This window comes from Spinacia oleracea, chromosome 5 (genome assembly GCF_020520425.1).
Source record: "Spinacia oleracea cultivar Varoflay chromosome 5, BTI_SOV_V1, whole genome shotgun sequence".
In the NCBI taxonomy this organism is placed as follows: domain Eukaryota; kingdom Viridiplantae; phylum Streptophyta; class Magnoliopsida; order Caryophyllales; family Amaranthaceae; genus Spinacia; species Spinacia oleracea.
This window is the reverse complement of record NC_079491.1, coordinates 123,592,933-123,607,016: the sequence shown is the minus strand read 5'-3', so window position 1 is coordinate 123,607,016 and position 14,084 is coordinate 123,592,933. Positions and strand designations below refer to the sequence as shown.

At 37.0% G+C, this 14,084-nt stretch overlaps 1 protein-coding gene across 1 annotated transcript; it reads right to left on the bottom strand.

Annotated features, from left to right (window-relative positions):
* Positions 1-4,061: 4,061 nt before the first annotated feature.
* LOC110778617 (mitotic spindle checkpoint protein BUBR1) lies at positions 4,062-8,921 on the bottom strand. The gene is made up of 11 exons (XM_021983165.2): positions 8,517-8,921; positions 8,371-8,430; positions 8,144-8,288; positions 7,891-8,048; positions 5,631-5,715; positions 5,479-5,545; positions 5,328-5,376; positions 5,050-5,218; positions 4,845-4,924; positions 4,507-4,581; positions 4,062-4,429 (listed from the first exon to the last, which is right to left on the bottom strand). The coding sequence occupies exons 1-11, from the start codon at positions 8,762-8,764 to the stop codon at positions 4,366-4,368; spliced, it is 1,200 nt and encodes a 399-aa protein (XP_021838857.1). The 5' UTR covers positions 8,765-8,921; the 3' UTR covers positions 4,062-4,365.
* Positions 8,922-14,084: the final 5,163 nt, after the last annotated feature.

Genomic DNA, 14,084 nt, shown 5'->3' with positions numbered 1-14,084 from the left:
AATAATATTTTATTTAAATCGATTTATGAATTTATTGAAATTTTGTTTAATAATATTTTCATTAATTGACAAAACTATATTTTTATTAAACTCATTATCTATAAATTTATTATTTTGAAGTTATTGATTTTAAATTATTTATCGTTTTAATATTAATTCAATAATTTAACCTTGTGAAAGAATTCGGACTCGGAGTTCAGGAAGAAAGAACCAACGAAAAGGCTAGCAAATCGCGGAATTGAGATAACGGTTATTGCTAGTACCCGCAATCCCTTCGAAATGTATTTATGTACGAATGATGTTATGAACGATTGATGTTTTATAATGTTGTTTTATGATTTGCGGGATTACAAGTAGGATTTGATTGATTGTTTTATGATAATGCAGCTTTATGAAAAGTATTGATTTAATGAATTATTATTCCTCAAAAAAATGATTTTATGAAATAACGAGAGTTAATGGTTTTATTGAACTATCCTGAATGAATGAGATTTTCCTGGTGAATGTTCCATTAAAAAAAATGTAAACATGATAAATGAAAGTGTAAGAACTGGTCAAGTTCCCCTAATATGGAACCAAGGTTCCCCGTGATAAGAAGCACTGACTTCCCCTGATTTGGAACCCAGGTTCCCCCTGATAAGAAGCATTGGCTTCCCCTGTTATGGAGCCCAGGCTCCCCCTGTTATGGAGCCCAGGCTCCCCCTGTTCGTAGGAGACGTCCTACCATATTTTCCTGTAAAATCCTGACGACCAGAATAATACTGTTAAAAGGAAAAAGGTTAAAGAAATGATGTTCCTGAAATGACGTTTCTGAAATTATGCTTCTGAAGTAATGTTTTATTAAATGTTTTACTATATTCTATTCTCCTGTTTATTAAATAAAATGAATTGAAATGATGTTGCGATGCTAGAGTAGCTCGTTACTAAGCCTTCGTTTCACCGTTTTGTTTTCTGTTTTAGGTACTGTTGGGGACCACGGGTACGAGTAGTGGCGAGGATTCCACCTTAATAATGTTCACCTAGTTAATGTTTAAAGTTGTAATAGTTTAAGTAAAGGCTTTTAAGTAAAGTTATGTACTTCTATTATGAAATAAGAGGATTATTATGTTAATGAGGAATTTTAATAGTAATAGCAACATTGCCATGTAATTTCCAAGAGGGAGTTACGACAGTAATGTCCCGACCGAATAAGGTAAATTTCGCTGCTTAATTCCTTGAATTAGAGTTCGGGGCGTTACATGTATGGAGGTTAACTAGTGGCGTGGTCCAATTGTATATTATATATATCAGGAAAATCGGTTATATAACAAATTTCTAGATCAATTGCAGCTCATTTATAGGCCAAGTGCGGCTCATTTATAGGCTTGTGCTGCCCATTTCTATGTCAAGTGCGGGCTCATTAGCAAAATTGGCAACACCAAAGACAACCAATTCAACTGCAATCAACCCCCCACACCCCAACCCCCCCCCCCCCCCCCCCCCCGCGCCCCCCCCGGTCGATAAAAATCGTCTCATCCCATCCATGATACAAATAACAATATACTCTACAAATGGTATGAATTGAACATTGGTGAGTGCTTAACAATATTGACAATACAACAACACTTTTTTTAAAGTGGGGGAAGAGGTTTTGAATGTTATTTTTATTCTATGTATAATTTTTATTCTAGTATAAAGTGTATGGTTTAATATTAGGAAAATTTGGTAATATTAATCCAACCTTTCGGCCGATTTTCTTTTATTAATCCTACCTACGACATATTTTTTAATAATCTCACCTTTACCACCCAACGACTTTTATTGGGCCCAACACGTCATAAACCTATTGTAGGCGGTAATATGTCCCTACGTGGAAGTACTCTCTCTCGATATATTCAGTCATCATCATCATTCATCACCATTTCGATGATTTTTTCACCGGTTATCGGTCACTTAAGCCCAATAAAAGTCGTGGGTAGTAAAGGTGAGATTATTAAAAAATATGTCGTAGGTTGGATTAATAAAAGAAAATCGGACAAAGGTTAGATTAATATTACCAAATTTTCCTTAATATTATTTAACTAAAGCTTTTTATTTTTATTAAACTGATTAGAGTAGAAGAAAGTTAATCATAGAAGAAAAAAAAAAGGTGATGTTTTCTATATTTATTAGATTGATTAAAATTTAGTTTTAAAATTTTCAAGCCATATATTTTTTTGTTATTCAAGTTTCCAAATTTAAAAGTTTAAGATATTTAAGTTGACTTTATTGTTTTTTTTTCAAAATATTTATTACATTTTCTTAAATAACAGTGCGTGAGAGATGTGAATTGGGGTTTTGGAACTCTCACATTCTACACCAGTCCGCTTTAATTATATAGATATAAAATTTGCATACACAGTATATCTGATTTTTTTTTAAATACAAATAAAAAATTTAATATAAAAGTGTATGGTATATTTTGACAATTTATTTACAAAAACACTCTTCAATTTGCTTTGTTCGCCAATCATCAAGATTAACCGGGCGGAGTTCATGTTCACACTAACATTTAAATCCAAAAAAAACTTTTCGCCTATTACGCCCCAACGAATCAAAACCAGAAAAAAAAGAAAATTTAAGATGAAACCTGTGATAAAATGTAGTTGGTTTCCAACTAGAAAACCAAGTTCCCCCAATTGAATTCGATTTAGAACTAAGCTGCAATTAATCGATCAAAGAAGTAGTTTGATGGAACCCATTGTTGGTACTTGTGAGTTGTGAGAGAGAAAACCAAGGGAGTAATAGTCTAATAGTTGATGAAAGAGAATCAGAAAGTGCGTAACGCCATTGTTGATGAGTGCTCACATTGACATTTAATATACTCCCTCCGTGTTTAAATAGAAGATACACTTGATATTTTGAGTAAATTTTCAACCCTACCATCTAATTAAATAATATATCTAATTTAACATATGACCCACTATCACATTAAACAATTAAATTCATAAACCCCCAACCTCACACCCATTCAAAATTTAATGGTTCTCACTTATTTTACTTGATTAAAATATTTAGCCAACCCCACTTGCTTTGTTATTTTATTTCATTCAACTATTCTTCCTTAATACTCGTGTCCGGCCAAGTGTTATACGGAGGGAGTAGTCATATACTCATATTGGCCTTGTTTGGCAAATGGCTTTTTGGTTGGCTTTTGGCTGTTGGCTTTTTAATCTGGTCAAACAGCCAAAAAATATGTTTGGTAACTAGCTTTTTAGCTTGCTGAAAAGCCAGCTTTTCTGCCAAAAATGAAAAGCTAGTAACACTAGCTTTTTGGAGTTGGCTTTTGGCTTTTCACTATCTAAATTACTTTTTTGTCCTTGTTTTTTACTAATAATTAATAATTAATAACAACTAAAAGTTAATAATTATGGAGTATTAATTAATGACTAATAACTAAAAGTGATTAATTAATAATTAATTATTTATGATTAATTATTAATTATTATTAATTTAATTATTATAAATTTAATTATTATTAATTATTAATTATTAATCATTGATTATTAATTATTAGCTATTAATTATTACTCCGTAATTATTAATTAAAATAATAATTTATTAATACTATTGCATAAAGTAATTTATTTTTAATTTATATTTTATTTATTTGTAATTACGTTTTACTCCGTACATAATACAAAGTATGTATTGAAAAATGAATAAAAGACATCAAATGTCCTTAAATGTCATTTTACATAGCTACAGCCAACAGCCAACAACTGATTTTACCAAACATATTTGTAACCAATCCATAGTCAAACAGCCAACAAAAGCAGCCAACTTGAACAGCCAGTCAAACCAGCCAAGTAAAACAGCCGACAGCCGACATCCAACAGCCGATAGCCAATTGCCAAACAGGACCATTGTATATTAGTTCCAAACTGGAGAAGTAAATCTAATTTATATAGGGGAAAGTTTCTAAGGGAAGTCCATGGGTGGCCTCTATGTCTCTGCTATGCCCACACACTCATGAATCATGATATAGCCTGCAATCCTGCATTTCGTTTAAGGAACTCAGAAACAGTATAGAACACTTGCTATTTTCATGTAGCAAACAGAAAATGATTGATTATTGATTTCAAAGCTTGTTTCGCAAACAAGCAACACCATTATTGATTACAAAGTTTTTCAAACCTCAATGATCCAATTCCTGGAACATATGAAATATAAAAATACAAAGCCAGCCTTGGTACAAAATGTTTCTAATGCACAATAAACAACAAACAATATCAGATGTTACGGCTTATGATGTGGTATACAAGAAAGATACAGCAAGTAAAATGGAACTACTTGAGGAAAAATGTTGATCCCTTCTCCAAAGAATGAGTGCATATGCGAACCAAGTCATCGAGGAAAACTGTTAGCAGGGAAGTTGCGCAGTGGATTTTCCTTGAGTAATTCAGTTTCTCTGCAAGACAACGTTTCTGTTATGAGTTTGGAACGCCAAATAACTAACACTTCAATAGCAGTTTGGGATAATCTTACCTTTTGATGTTATCTTCATCCCTATCCTTCAATAGTGACCTTGAAATGTTTTGGGAATCGCCAGGTTGTTGCAATCTGCACCAGATACAAGTAAGAAGATGAAAAATAAAACGCCAGCCTAGCAGCATTACAGGTTTCTCATAGCCTAGTAGCATAAAACGAAGATATACAACTTTATAATTTAGAACTGATATATTTGATCATATTGCAAGCACCAATATAGAAAAAATGTCTGAGGTATTAATGTGAGAATTCCACGGCATCCTTAACTTAAATCTTTTGATAAAATACACACGAGTTCCATTCACTTTACTAAAATACATGGTCATAATACTTACTCAGAACATTCCTCATCAACAAACACCTCAATTGCAGGAGAGGCAACTCTTGCAAGTCTACTGCCAGGTCTCTGCAAAACCTGTAAATGGTGGAGTATATTATTAGAGTTTTTGCTTCATCAGCATCTATCCAAGGTTTATCCACAGCTAAAACCTTTCATCTTGAAAATTTGAGATAGTAAATGCTAGTCTAATAATAATGGACCTTAAATGATGTCCACTTTGCAGGGATTGCTTTGTTCTCTTTGTTTCTATCTTTGTGAGTGGCAAGACTATCCCACTGTTTTGATCCAACTTTTGATAAATCTACCCGATAACTAGAGCTATTCTCTACAGCTGCTTCCTTATAGACAGAAATAGGAATACCCTCGCCCCTACAATTATAAGAAAAACAAGTTAGTTCTGCAAACTAGTAAAATTACCAAACTTAACAGTCATCCCAACAGACCGTACTGACTCATCATGGCAATTAACTTTGCTTACCTATTTCCCTTGTTACTTTTCCTGCCAATGTCTGAAGCTCCAATTCTTCCTGGATTAGAAGAGACACATTTTAGAAATTAGAACAGCAAAGAAGGGTAGCGAAAATAAATTATGGCACTTCTATTCAGGTTAGACTAGAAAAAAAACTCACTATTTTCTCCATTGAACAGCACGGTGCCAAAGCTTCGATTTGATAGATTATCCTCTGTTACGTCTTCCTGGAAGAGTGGAAGAAAGGACTTAAAATCATAAACATTGTGTAAAAACATCAAACTACAGAAAAGTAAGAGTGTAAGATCCTACATCAGCCGAAGTTTTAGATCTCCCCACTGAGCGACATAGAAATTTCCTGTAAGCTGCTTCCAACTTAACATGTGGTTGAGCGTTTCTATACATTGAAAAACCAATCAGAATATCTCCTATCCATGAACCGTTGCTCAAGCTTCAGAAATGCTAATGGATAGAATGCAAAGAATAGGTTAGGCGACGGGTTTAAATAGTGAAGAAGAAGGCAATCATGTTGCATGTTTGCAAGAAAATTTCTTACTGAACTTTATAATGCTACCAGACATTTAGGAACATAGACATGGGGAAACACATTAAATGGATATTTTTTCTTTCTCTTACTTTCTCGAGAAGTTCTCAGTTTGACAAAACACATTGAATGCAAACTCTCAAAACAAACAACACCAACCTGAGTCAAATGGGTCACTTCAGACTTGGTCATTAGTTGAATGACACTATCAGTTTACTGGAACATAGGGTGGCCAACTACTGCAGGAGGGTTGGGAAGGGGGGGTGGGGTGGGGGGGGGGGGGGGTGGTTTGATATATCTTCATAGTGGTATGATGACATGGGATATGATACAGTTGAAAGTCCAATTGTCCAGGAAATTGTAGTGGAGGGGCAAGTAAACAATCACAAAGCATGGTTGTTGCAGCTCGTAAAACAATTTTGTAAGATTCAATAGTACTAGAATGATATCGTACTAACCCTAGTGCTCAAATTAAAATAGACAATTACCTCATTGGTTTGTTAAGTTTAGATGACAACAGACTACAGTGGTACATGTTTAGCCATTACCGACAGCATGTAATCCCCCCCTCCCCCAAACAACCACCCTCTTCATCTTCTCTGCTAATCGACTGCTTAGTGCTTCATTGGGCCCTGGCTTCCTCCTAATCTTCTCGCTACCTTCCTAACAACAGACTATTCTTGAAACATTGAACTGTGATAACACATTTTGCTAGTGGATTAACATTTTAGTGGTCATAAGCGGATTTATCAACCCCATTTCTGTCAGTGCAGTCGTGCAGATGCCACAAACATGCATGTCTAGGGGTTATCAGGTGGTGTTGCTGATTGGGGTAAGGCTGTGACAATGAGATGAGAATGAAGGGTAGTGGCTAATTCACTATTCTCTTCTCTTTAATTTTTCTTGGTCTGAATAAAATCTTAACTTTAATAATTGAAAACATTGGGAGAAAAATCGGAATATATCCAAAGTGGGTAATTTGGTCAATGTAAAGTGAGGGAAGGATACGAAAAAGCATTGGACCAAATACCATCAAATGGAGTAGAAAGCACTCATTACCCTTATCGAACAGCTTAATCAAGTTAAAGAGAAGACGTGAAGAATGGCATTGCATCACTATATTCAGATGGGAACTAGGAAAATCATTGGAATATTACATTACATACAATGATACGAGTATGATATTATAGATTTAGAGTTATAAAAAGATTGACACCCATGGAAGGAAGCAGATAGCAGCTCTACAAAATAAGGCAATGATTTTGGCAACGGAATGGGACAAATACTAATGAGAATATAAAGCCTTCCATGCCAATGTCAACCATATTGAAAAATGACCAATGAAAGCTACTCCTAGTAAAGCACATGGGGTAAACCCCATGAGATACAAAGAAAAGTCATCCTAATGATAAACTAATTTCCTAGGCCAATCAATTCATGTGTGTGCAACTGTGCATCGTATGGTTGGTTGAAGTTGTATGAAACCTGTGACAACAGAAGAATGAAGAACTACATGTTTCAAACTCAAGGCTCCAATCCATTAGACCATGTTCCAAGCACAATTACCAACACCATAAGGTAAATGTCACAACTCCTTTTATGATTTTACATTTAGAACAAGCACACTTTTAAGCACCCAGTAATCTCTCATAAAACTCAATTTTATCTGAATGATAGGAATCCAACAGACGAAGGTATGTCTATACCATCTTATTCGGTCACATACATTTGCCTTTTTTCATTGACAAAATGGTGCTACCTTAACTAGCCAGCAAAGCCTCCAAAATGCATATAAAGTATAATTAGCCAATTACATTCGAAACAATCGGCCATCCTACAAAACATGAGCACAAGAAGGCCAGATCTAAACTTAACCCGAAGATATACTTGATCCTTTGATTATCCTCTTGCACAGGAATAACAAAGTTATGTACTTATGTTTCTATCATACAAATATATACTACAGATACAGTATGCAAAAAATGGGCAAAAAATGGGTAGAAATGATGCATAAAGCTTGAGGCTTACATTGACAGGCCTCGATTGAAAACTTCATTAGCAGTTTTGATCTTATGTTTGGACTCCATATACAAAGCATAAGATATATAGTATGAAGAATGAGATTGTCCAATATTATTAGCATCCAAAAACCTATATATTACTTCAGCATCCGCACAATTTTCAGCCTGAAATCCAATTCCAACAAAACTTAATCCCTACAATAACAACTCTTCAATCTAACAGTAATAACTAGTAATCGATAAAAATGGAAAGTACGTACGTATTCAAGCCAGACTGAAAGGTAACGAAGATCGTGGCGATAGCGATCATCGTGCCAAAATGTCCGAACGCACTGCTCGTATATCACCAGGAGGCCGGAGGAATCTCCGGCAGACGGAAAAGCTTCTTGAACCCACTTGATACACCTGCATTACACACTCTTGTTTGTGTTATCCAAATTTCAGAATTTCACAACAAAGCTAGGGTTTTGAAATTAGAGCAACTTACTGGAGCCAGGGTAGAAGAGGATCATCACCTTCATACTCATCAATTTCCGCAATCAATTTCCTGAAATTGAAAAAATAATCAGTAAATTTGATGGGAAAATATGGATAATTCAAATAAAAAACGGGTGAAAAAGTGAAATTGAATACCTTCGGTTGAGGAGAAGAGAATGTTTAAGGGAAATATTTGAGTGAGATTTTAGGGATTCATTCAATATCTTGATATTACGACCTCGCTTTAATGGCCTCACATTTTCTTTGTAATTATCCCATTCAAAATCATCATTATCATTATCATCATCATTATCTTCAGATTCATGAGGTCTTTTTGATTTCAATCGCATTTCCATAAGAAATTGGGATTCTGGATCCATAGTTTCATGACCTTCCGTCGCCATATTTTGTTTGACAAAGAAGGAAAGAACAGTGAGTGAGTATGACAAAGCTGAGCAAGGAAAGAAGATGAATCACCTGAAACCTAGAAGAAACAGAGGAAGAGAGAGAAAAAGAAGCGGAGTTTGTGGTATTTCAAATTCTGAAAGTAAATGATCCGTTGGGAACTTGGGAGCACCTATGGGCCTTTTACCACGTCATTTTTGGACCTCCATTTTTCTTAACAAGTGACACGATCCAATAATGTTTGGGTCCCCTATGTGATTGCTCCTAACCTCCTACTTGTGTCGGATCCTTGATATTTGAGTCTTGCATTTTTCATAGACCTGATTAAATGGCGGGTCGGGCTGGATTCGGGACGGGCCGAGGCATAAAAAATCAGCCTGCTATGTCGGGACAGGCCAAGATTTGAGCTAAAAATTTATGCTCACCCCCGTTATTTCGGGCCTAAAATATCGGGCTTTCGGATCATTTTCGGGCCGAGCCAAATTTATAACTAAACAGTTTAGTTTTATGTTTCGCAAACCCGCCCAAAAAATTTAAAATTTCATGCCGAGCCGGGCCTGAAAACCGGGCCGGGAAATTTCAGGCCGGGCTCATCTTGATCAGTTTTTCATCGGTTTACTTTAACTAGATCAAATTGAACTAAAATAATTGAAATTTTGATAATTCAAGGCATCTTCGTATAATTTGGACCTGTTATACTTGGAATTAATCCAAAGTGGACTCGCAAAATCCTTCCAAAACTCGGCCTTGGCTAATTTTGACCGCTTTTAGAGTTTTTCTCTACGTTTTTAAATTTATATCTCTATTATATAAGCCAAGAGCTGAGGGCTTTTTCGTAACTTAACTTTTCGTGTCCCCCGACAAAATTACCAAAACACCCTTGAATTCGTTGATGCTGCTCGCTGAGCCTCTATCTCTTGCACTCTTTTCTCTCTCCTCACATTTCAGAGGCGATTTGTGTCCTCTCTCCCCTCTCTCACGTTTCTCTCTCCTCGCGTCTCCATTGTCGTCGTTTTAGGGTTACATTTCCTCGCCGAATCGCGTCCCAAATCAGCATTCAGGTAGTTTTTTTGCGATTTTTTTCCTCTCTCTGTCTTTAGCTGACTAAGTGAAGGAGGTTCCTGTATTACTCCATCTATGTCTTTTTTATGTCTCACAGACTTTACAAATCTACAGAATTTCTGAACTAATTGTTTGAAATTAGGTTGATAGGTCGAATTTGAAGGACGAGCCTCCTGCAAAGCGTCGATTGAGTTCCGCAGTTGTCAAGGTTTGATTTTCTTTGTTGAGTCATTTGATTGATTATGCCCTAATTTTGTAGTCCATGACATAAATTGAGGGTTTAATTAGAATCTGAAATTTATGCTTGATTTGCATTTTTGAGAGATGTTTACTGGGTGAAGTTTGATATAGGTGGATGATGATGGGGATGTTAGGTTATGATACATATGACAATTCATAAATCATGCGGAAAAAAACCATAAAGCCAGGAAAACATATTATTTACACATAATCATTTAGCATAGTTTAGATGCATACTCTTTGATGCGTGCCCTCCCTAGCTGCGCCCGAACCGAACAAGAACAAGTCTTTAGGACTCCAAGTGTCGTCCCTCCGTAGATAGTTCACAGCACGTCCGGATCCGCCTTAAGATTGACCAACTAGAATCGCCCTTAAGGTTCTACTTATTTTCGGCTAAATGGGCAAGAATTATAGCTGATTTTTGTGCTTAAAAATCCTAGTTTTGAATACTTGAAAACTTATTTATAAACAATGACCCTAGGCCCTTATTTATAGAGGTATGGAAAGAGAATTGGAATCCTATTAGGATACTAATTTATTTAAATAGAATCCTGCTAGGACTCTATTTAAATAAACTTTATCTAATAGGTTTAGGATTTAATCTTTTATTGAATCCCGATAGCTTTAGGATTCGCACACGAGCATCGCACGAGCACCGTACACCCGGGCAGGCCTTGCGGCCCACGCTGAGCGCACAGCGCTCGGCCCACGCTACTATCCGCGCGCGCCCATGGCTTCGGCTGGGCCTGGCTTGCGCTGGGCCTGGTCGAGGCTTTGGCGTGTGTTGGTGATGCGTGTGGCTTGCTGGGCGATGGCCTGGCTTCGTGCTGGGCCTTCGTCTAGCGAGCCTCGTCCGATGCTAATTCGTACGATACACTTTCGATTAAATTCCCGATTCCGGAATTTATTTCCGATTCTGATAATATTTCCGTTTCTGACAATATTTCCGTTTCCGGCAATATTATTTCTGATTCCGGCAATATTTTCATTTCCGATAATATTTTCCGATACGTACCATGTTTCCGTTTCCGGCAACATCTACGACTTGTATAATATTTATATTTCCGACACGATCCATATTTCCGTTTCCGGCAATATCATCGTTTCCGGAGTATTCATTTCTTGCCTGTGACGATCTCAGCTCCCACTGAAACCAAGATCCGTCGATTCCGAATATCCATAGATGGAGTATTTAATGCCATTAAATACTTGATCTGTTTACGTACTATTTGTGTGACCCTACGGGTTCAGTCAAGAGTAAGTTGTGGATTAATATCATTAATTCCACTTGAACTGAAGCGGCCTCTAGCTAGGCATTCAGCTCACTTGATCTCACTGAATTATTAATTTGTTAATTAATACTGAACTGCATTTATTAGACTTAACATTGAATGCATACTTGGACCAAGGGCATTATTTCCTTCAGTCTCCCACTTGTCCTTAGGGACAAGTGTGCATTTCCTAATTCCTTTGTCGCTCGATGCTTGCTCTTGAACATAAGGTAAGAGTTGTCATCCTTATTATGTCCAGAGGTGTTCCTCGGTTTCAGAGTTCAACTGATCAAATAAACAAATAATCATAGCCTATGATTCATCCGAGCACGGCCATGCATTTCACAGTTTCTAGCTCTCCGAGTGGCCTTGTACAACTTTTAAGCATCTCATCCCGATTTATGGGAGGACAATCCCAATCTTGCGATCTTGAGATTAGACTTCGTTTGATAGGTGATTACCTGAGCGTTGCCTTTATAGCCTCCTTTTACGGTGCGACGGTTGGTCAACGTCAAAGCAACCAGTTCTCAAACAAGTAATCTCAAATCACTCAGGTATTGAGGATTTAGTGTCTAATAATTTTAATGAAATTTACTTATGACAGATTTTCATCTCTTACAGTAAAGTTTCATAGGTCTTGTCCGATACTAGTCTTCCCAAAGTAAGTATCTATGCAAATGATTATGACATTGCCATGTCCACATAGTTCAAGAAACAGAACTACTAGTCATCTTGCATTCTAGTCGTCTAACGTCTTCTATGCGTCCAATTTTATAGAAAACTCCGACTAGGGACCATTTTCAACCTTTGACATTCAAGTTCACTTGATAGACATTTCTTAGTCACAGGACTGGTCCTGACAGTCTATCTTGAATATATTGTCAAATTGAAGGGACTCATCATTTAATAAACCACAAATTAAATGGAAAAATGAATTCTTTTCATTTATTGTGAATGATTAACCAATAATGTTTTACAAAGATTTAAACTCTAAAGCTTTAAAACATTAAACAGGAATATCAAAGCCATTCTCCAATATGCTTGATTCCCATAGCTGCAGTGTGCGAGTTGTGCTTCGCCTGCGGCAGAGGTTTAGTCAATGGATCTGATATGTTGTCATCAGTTCCAATCTTGTTTATCTCGACTTCTTTTCTTTCAACGAACTCTCGTAGAAGGTGAAATCTACGAAGTACATTCTTGACTCTCTGGTGGTGTCTAGGCTCCTTTGCCTGTGCAATAGCTCCGTTATTACTTGGTTTTCAGACATGGAGTCTAACTTAGATTGCATGGCTTCTTGCCATTGCTTGGAGCTAGGGCTCGTCATAGCTTGTTTGTAAGTCGCAGGTTCATCACTTTCAAGTAATAGAACGTCATAGCTCTCGTTCGTCAAAATACCTAAGTACCTTTCCGGTTGAGATCTATATCTTTTCGATCTACGCGGGGTAACACTTCTAGATTGACCATGATTCTCACCAGATTCTTCTAAAGATCTATGAGTTTCATCCTGAATGTCATCTTGAGCATTCTCTAGAGTTTGTTGTTCGACTCGAATTTCTTCGAGGTCTACTTTTCTCCCACTTGTCATTTTGGAAATGTGATCTTTCTCCAAAAAGACACCATCTCGAGCAACAAACACCTTGTTCTCAGATGTATTGTAGAAGTAATACCCCTTTGTTTCCTTTGGATAGCCCACAAGGATACTTTTGTCAGATTTTGGATGAAGTTTGTCTGAAATTAATCGTTTGACGTATACTTCACATCCCCAAATCTTAAGAAAAGACACATTTGGAGGCTTTCCAAACCATAATTCGTATGGAGTCTTTTCGACAGCTTTTGACGGAGCTCTATTTATAGTGAGTGCAGCTGTATTTAGTGCATGTCCCCAAAATTCTAATGGAAGTTTGGCCTGACCCATCATTGACCTGACCACTGAATGAAATAATGCCCTTGGTCCAATTATGCATTCAATGTTAAGTCTAATAAATGCGGTTCAGTATTAATTAACACGTTAATAATTCAGTGAGATCAAGTGAGCTGAATGCCTGGCTAGAGGCCGCTTCAGTTCAAGTGGAATTAATGATATTAATCCACAACTTACTCTTGACTGAACCCGTAGGGTCACACAAATAGTACGTAAACGGATCAAGTATTTAATGGCATTAAATACTCCATCTATGGATATTCGGAATCGACGGATCTTGGTTCCAGTGGGAGCTGAGATCGTCAAAGGCAAGCAAATGAATACTCCGGAAACGATGATATTGCCGGAAACGGAAATATGGATCGTATCGGAAATATAAATATTATCCAAGTCGTAGATGTTGCCGGAAACGGAAACATGGTACGTATCGGAAAATATTATCGGAAATAGAAATATTGCCGGAATCGGAAATATTGCCGGAAACGGAAATATTGTCAGAATCGGAAATATTATCGGAATCGGAAAATAATTCCGGAAACGGAAATATTAAATATTTGTTCGAAACGGAAATTAATTCCGGAATCGGAAATATTAAATATTGTTCGTATCGGAAATGAATTCCGGAATCGAGAATTTAATCGGAAGCGTATCGTACGAATTAGCATCGGACGAGGCCTGCCAGACGAAGGCCCAGCACGAAGTCGGGCCATCGCCCAGCAAGCCAAGCGCAACAACCACACGCCAAGCATGCGACCAGGCCCAGCGCAAAAGCCAGGCCCAGCCGAAGCTTGGGCGCGCGCGCGGGGCTGCGACGAGTGGGCTGGG

Coding starts and splice junctions, on each gene's coding strand:
- LOC110778617 (XM_021983165.2), bottom strand. CDS start 8,764: ATGGCGACGGAAGGTCATGAAACTATGGATCCAGAATCCCAATTTCTT. Junction 5,716..7,890: donor TTCAATCGAGGCCTGTCAAT/GTAAGCCTCAAG, acceptor TTCAATGTATAG/AAACGCTCAACCACATGTTA. Junction 5,377..5,478: donor GCTGTTCAATGGAGAAAATA/GTGAGTTTTTTT, acceptor CTTCTAATCCAG/GAAGAATTGGAGCTTCAGAC.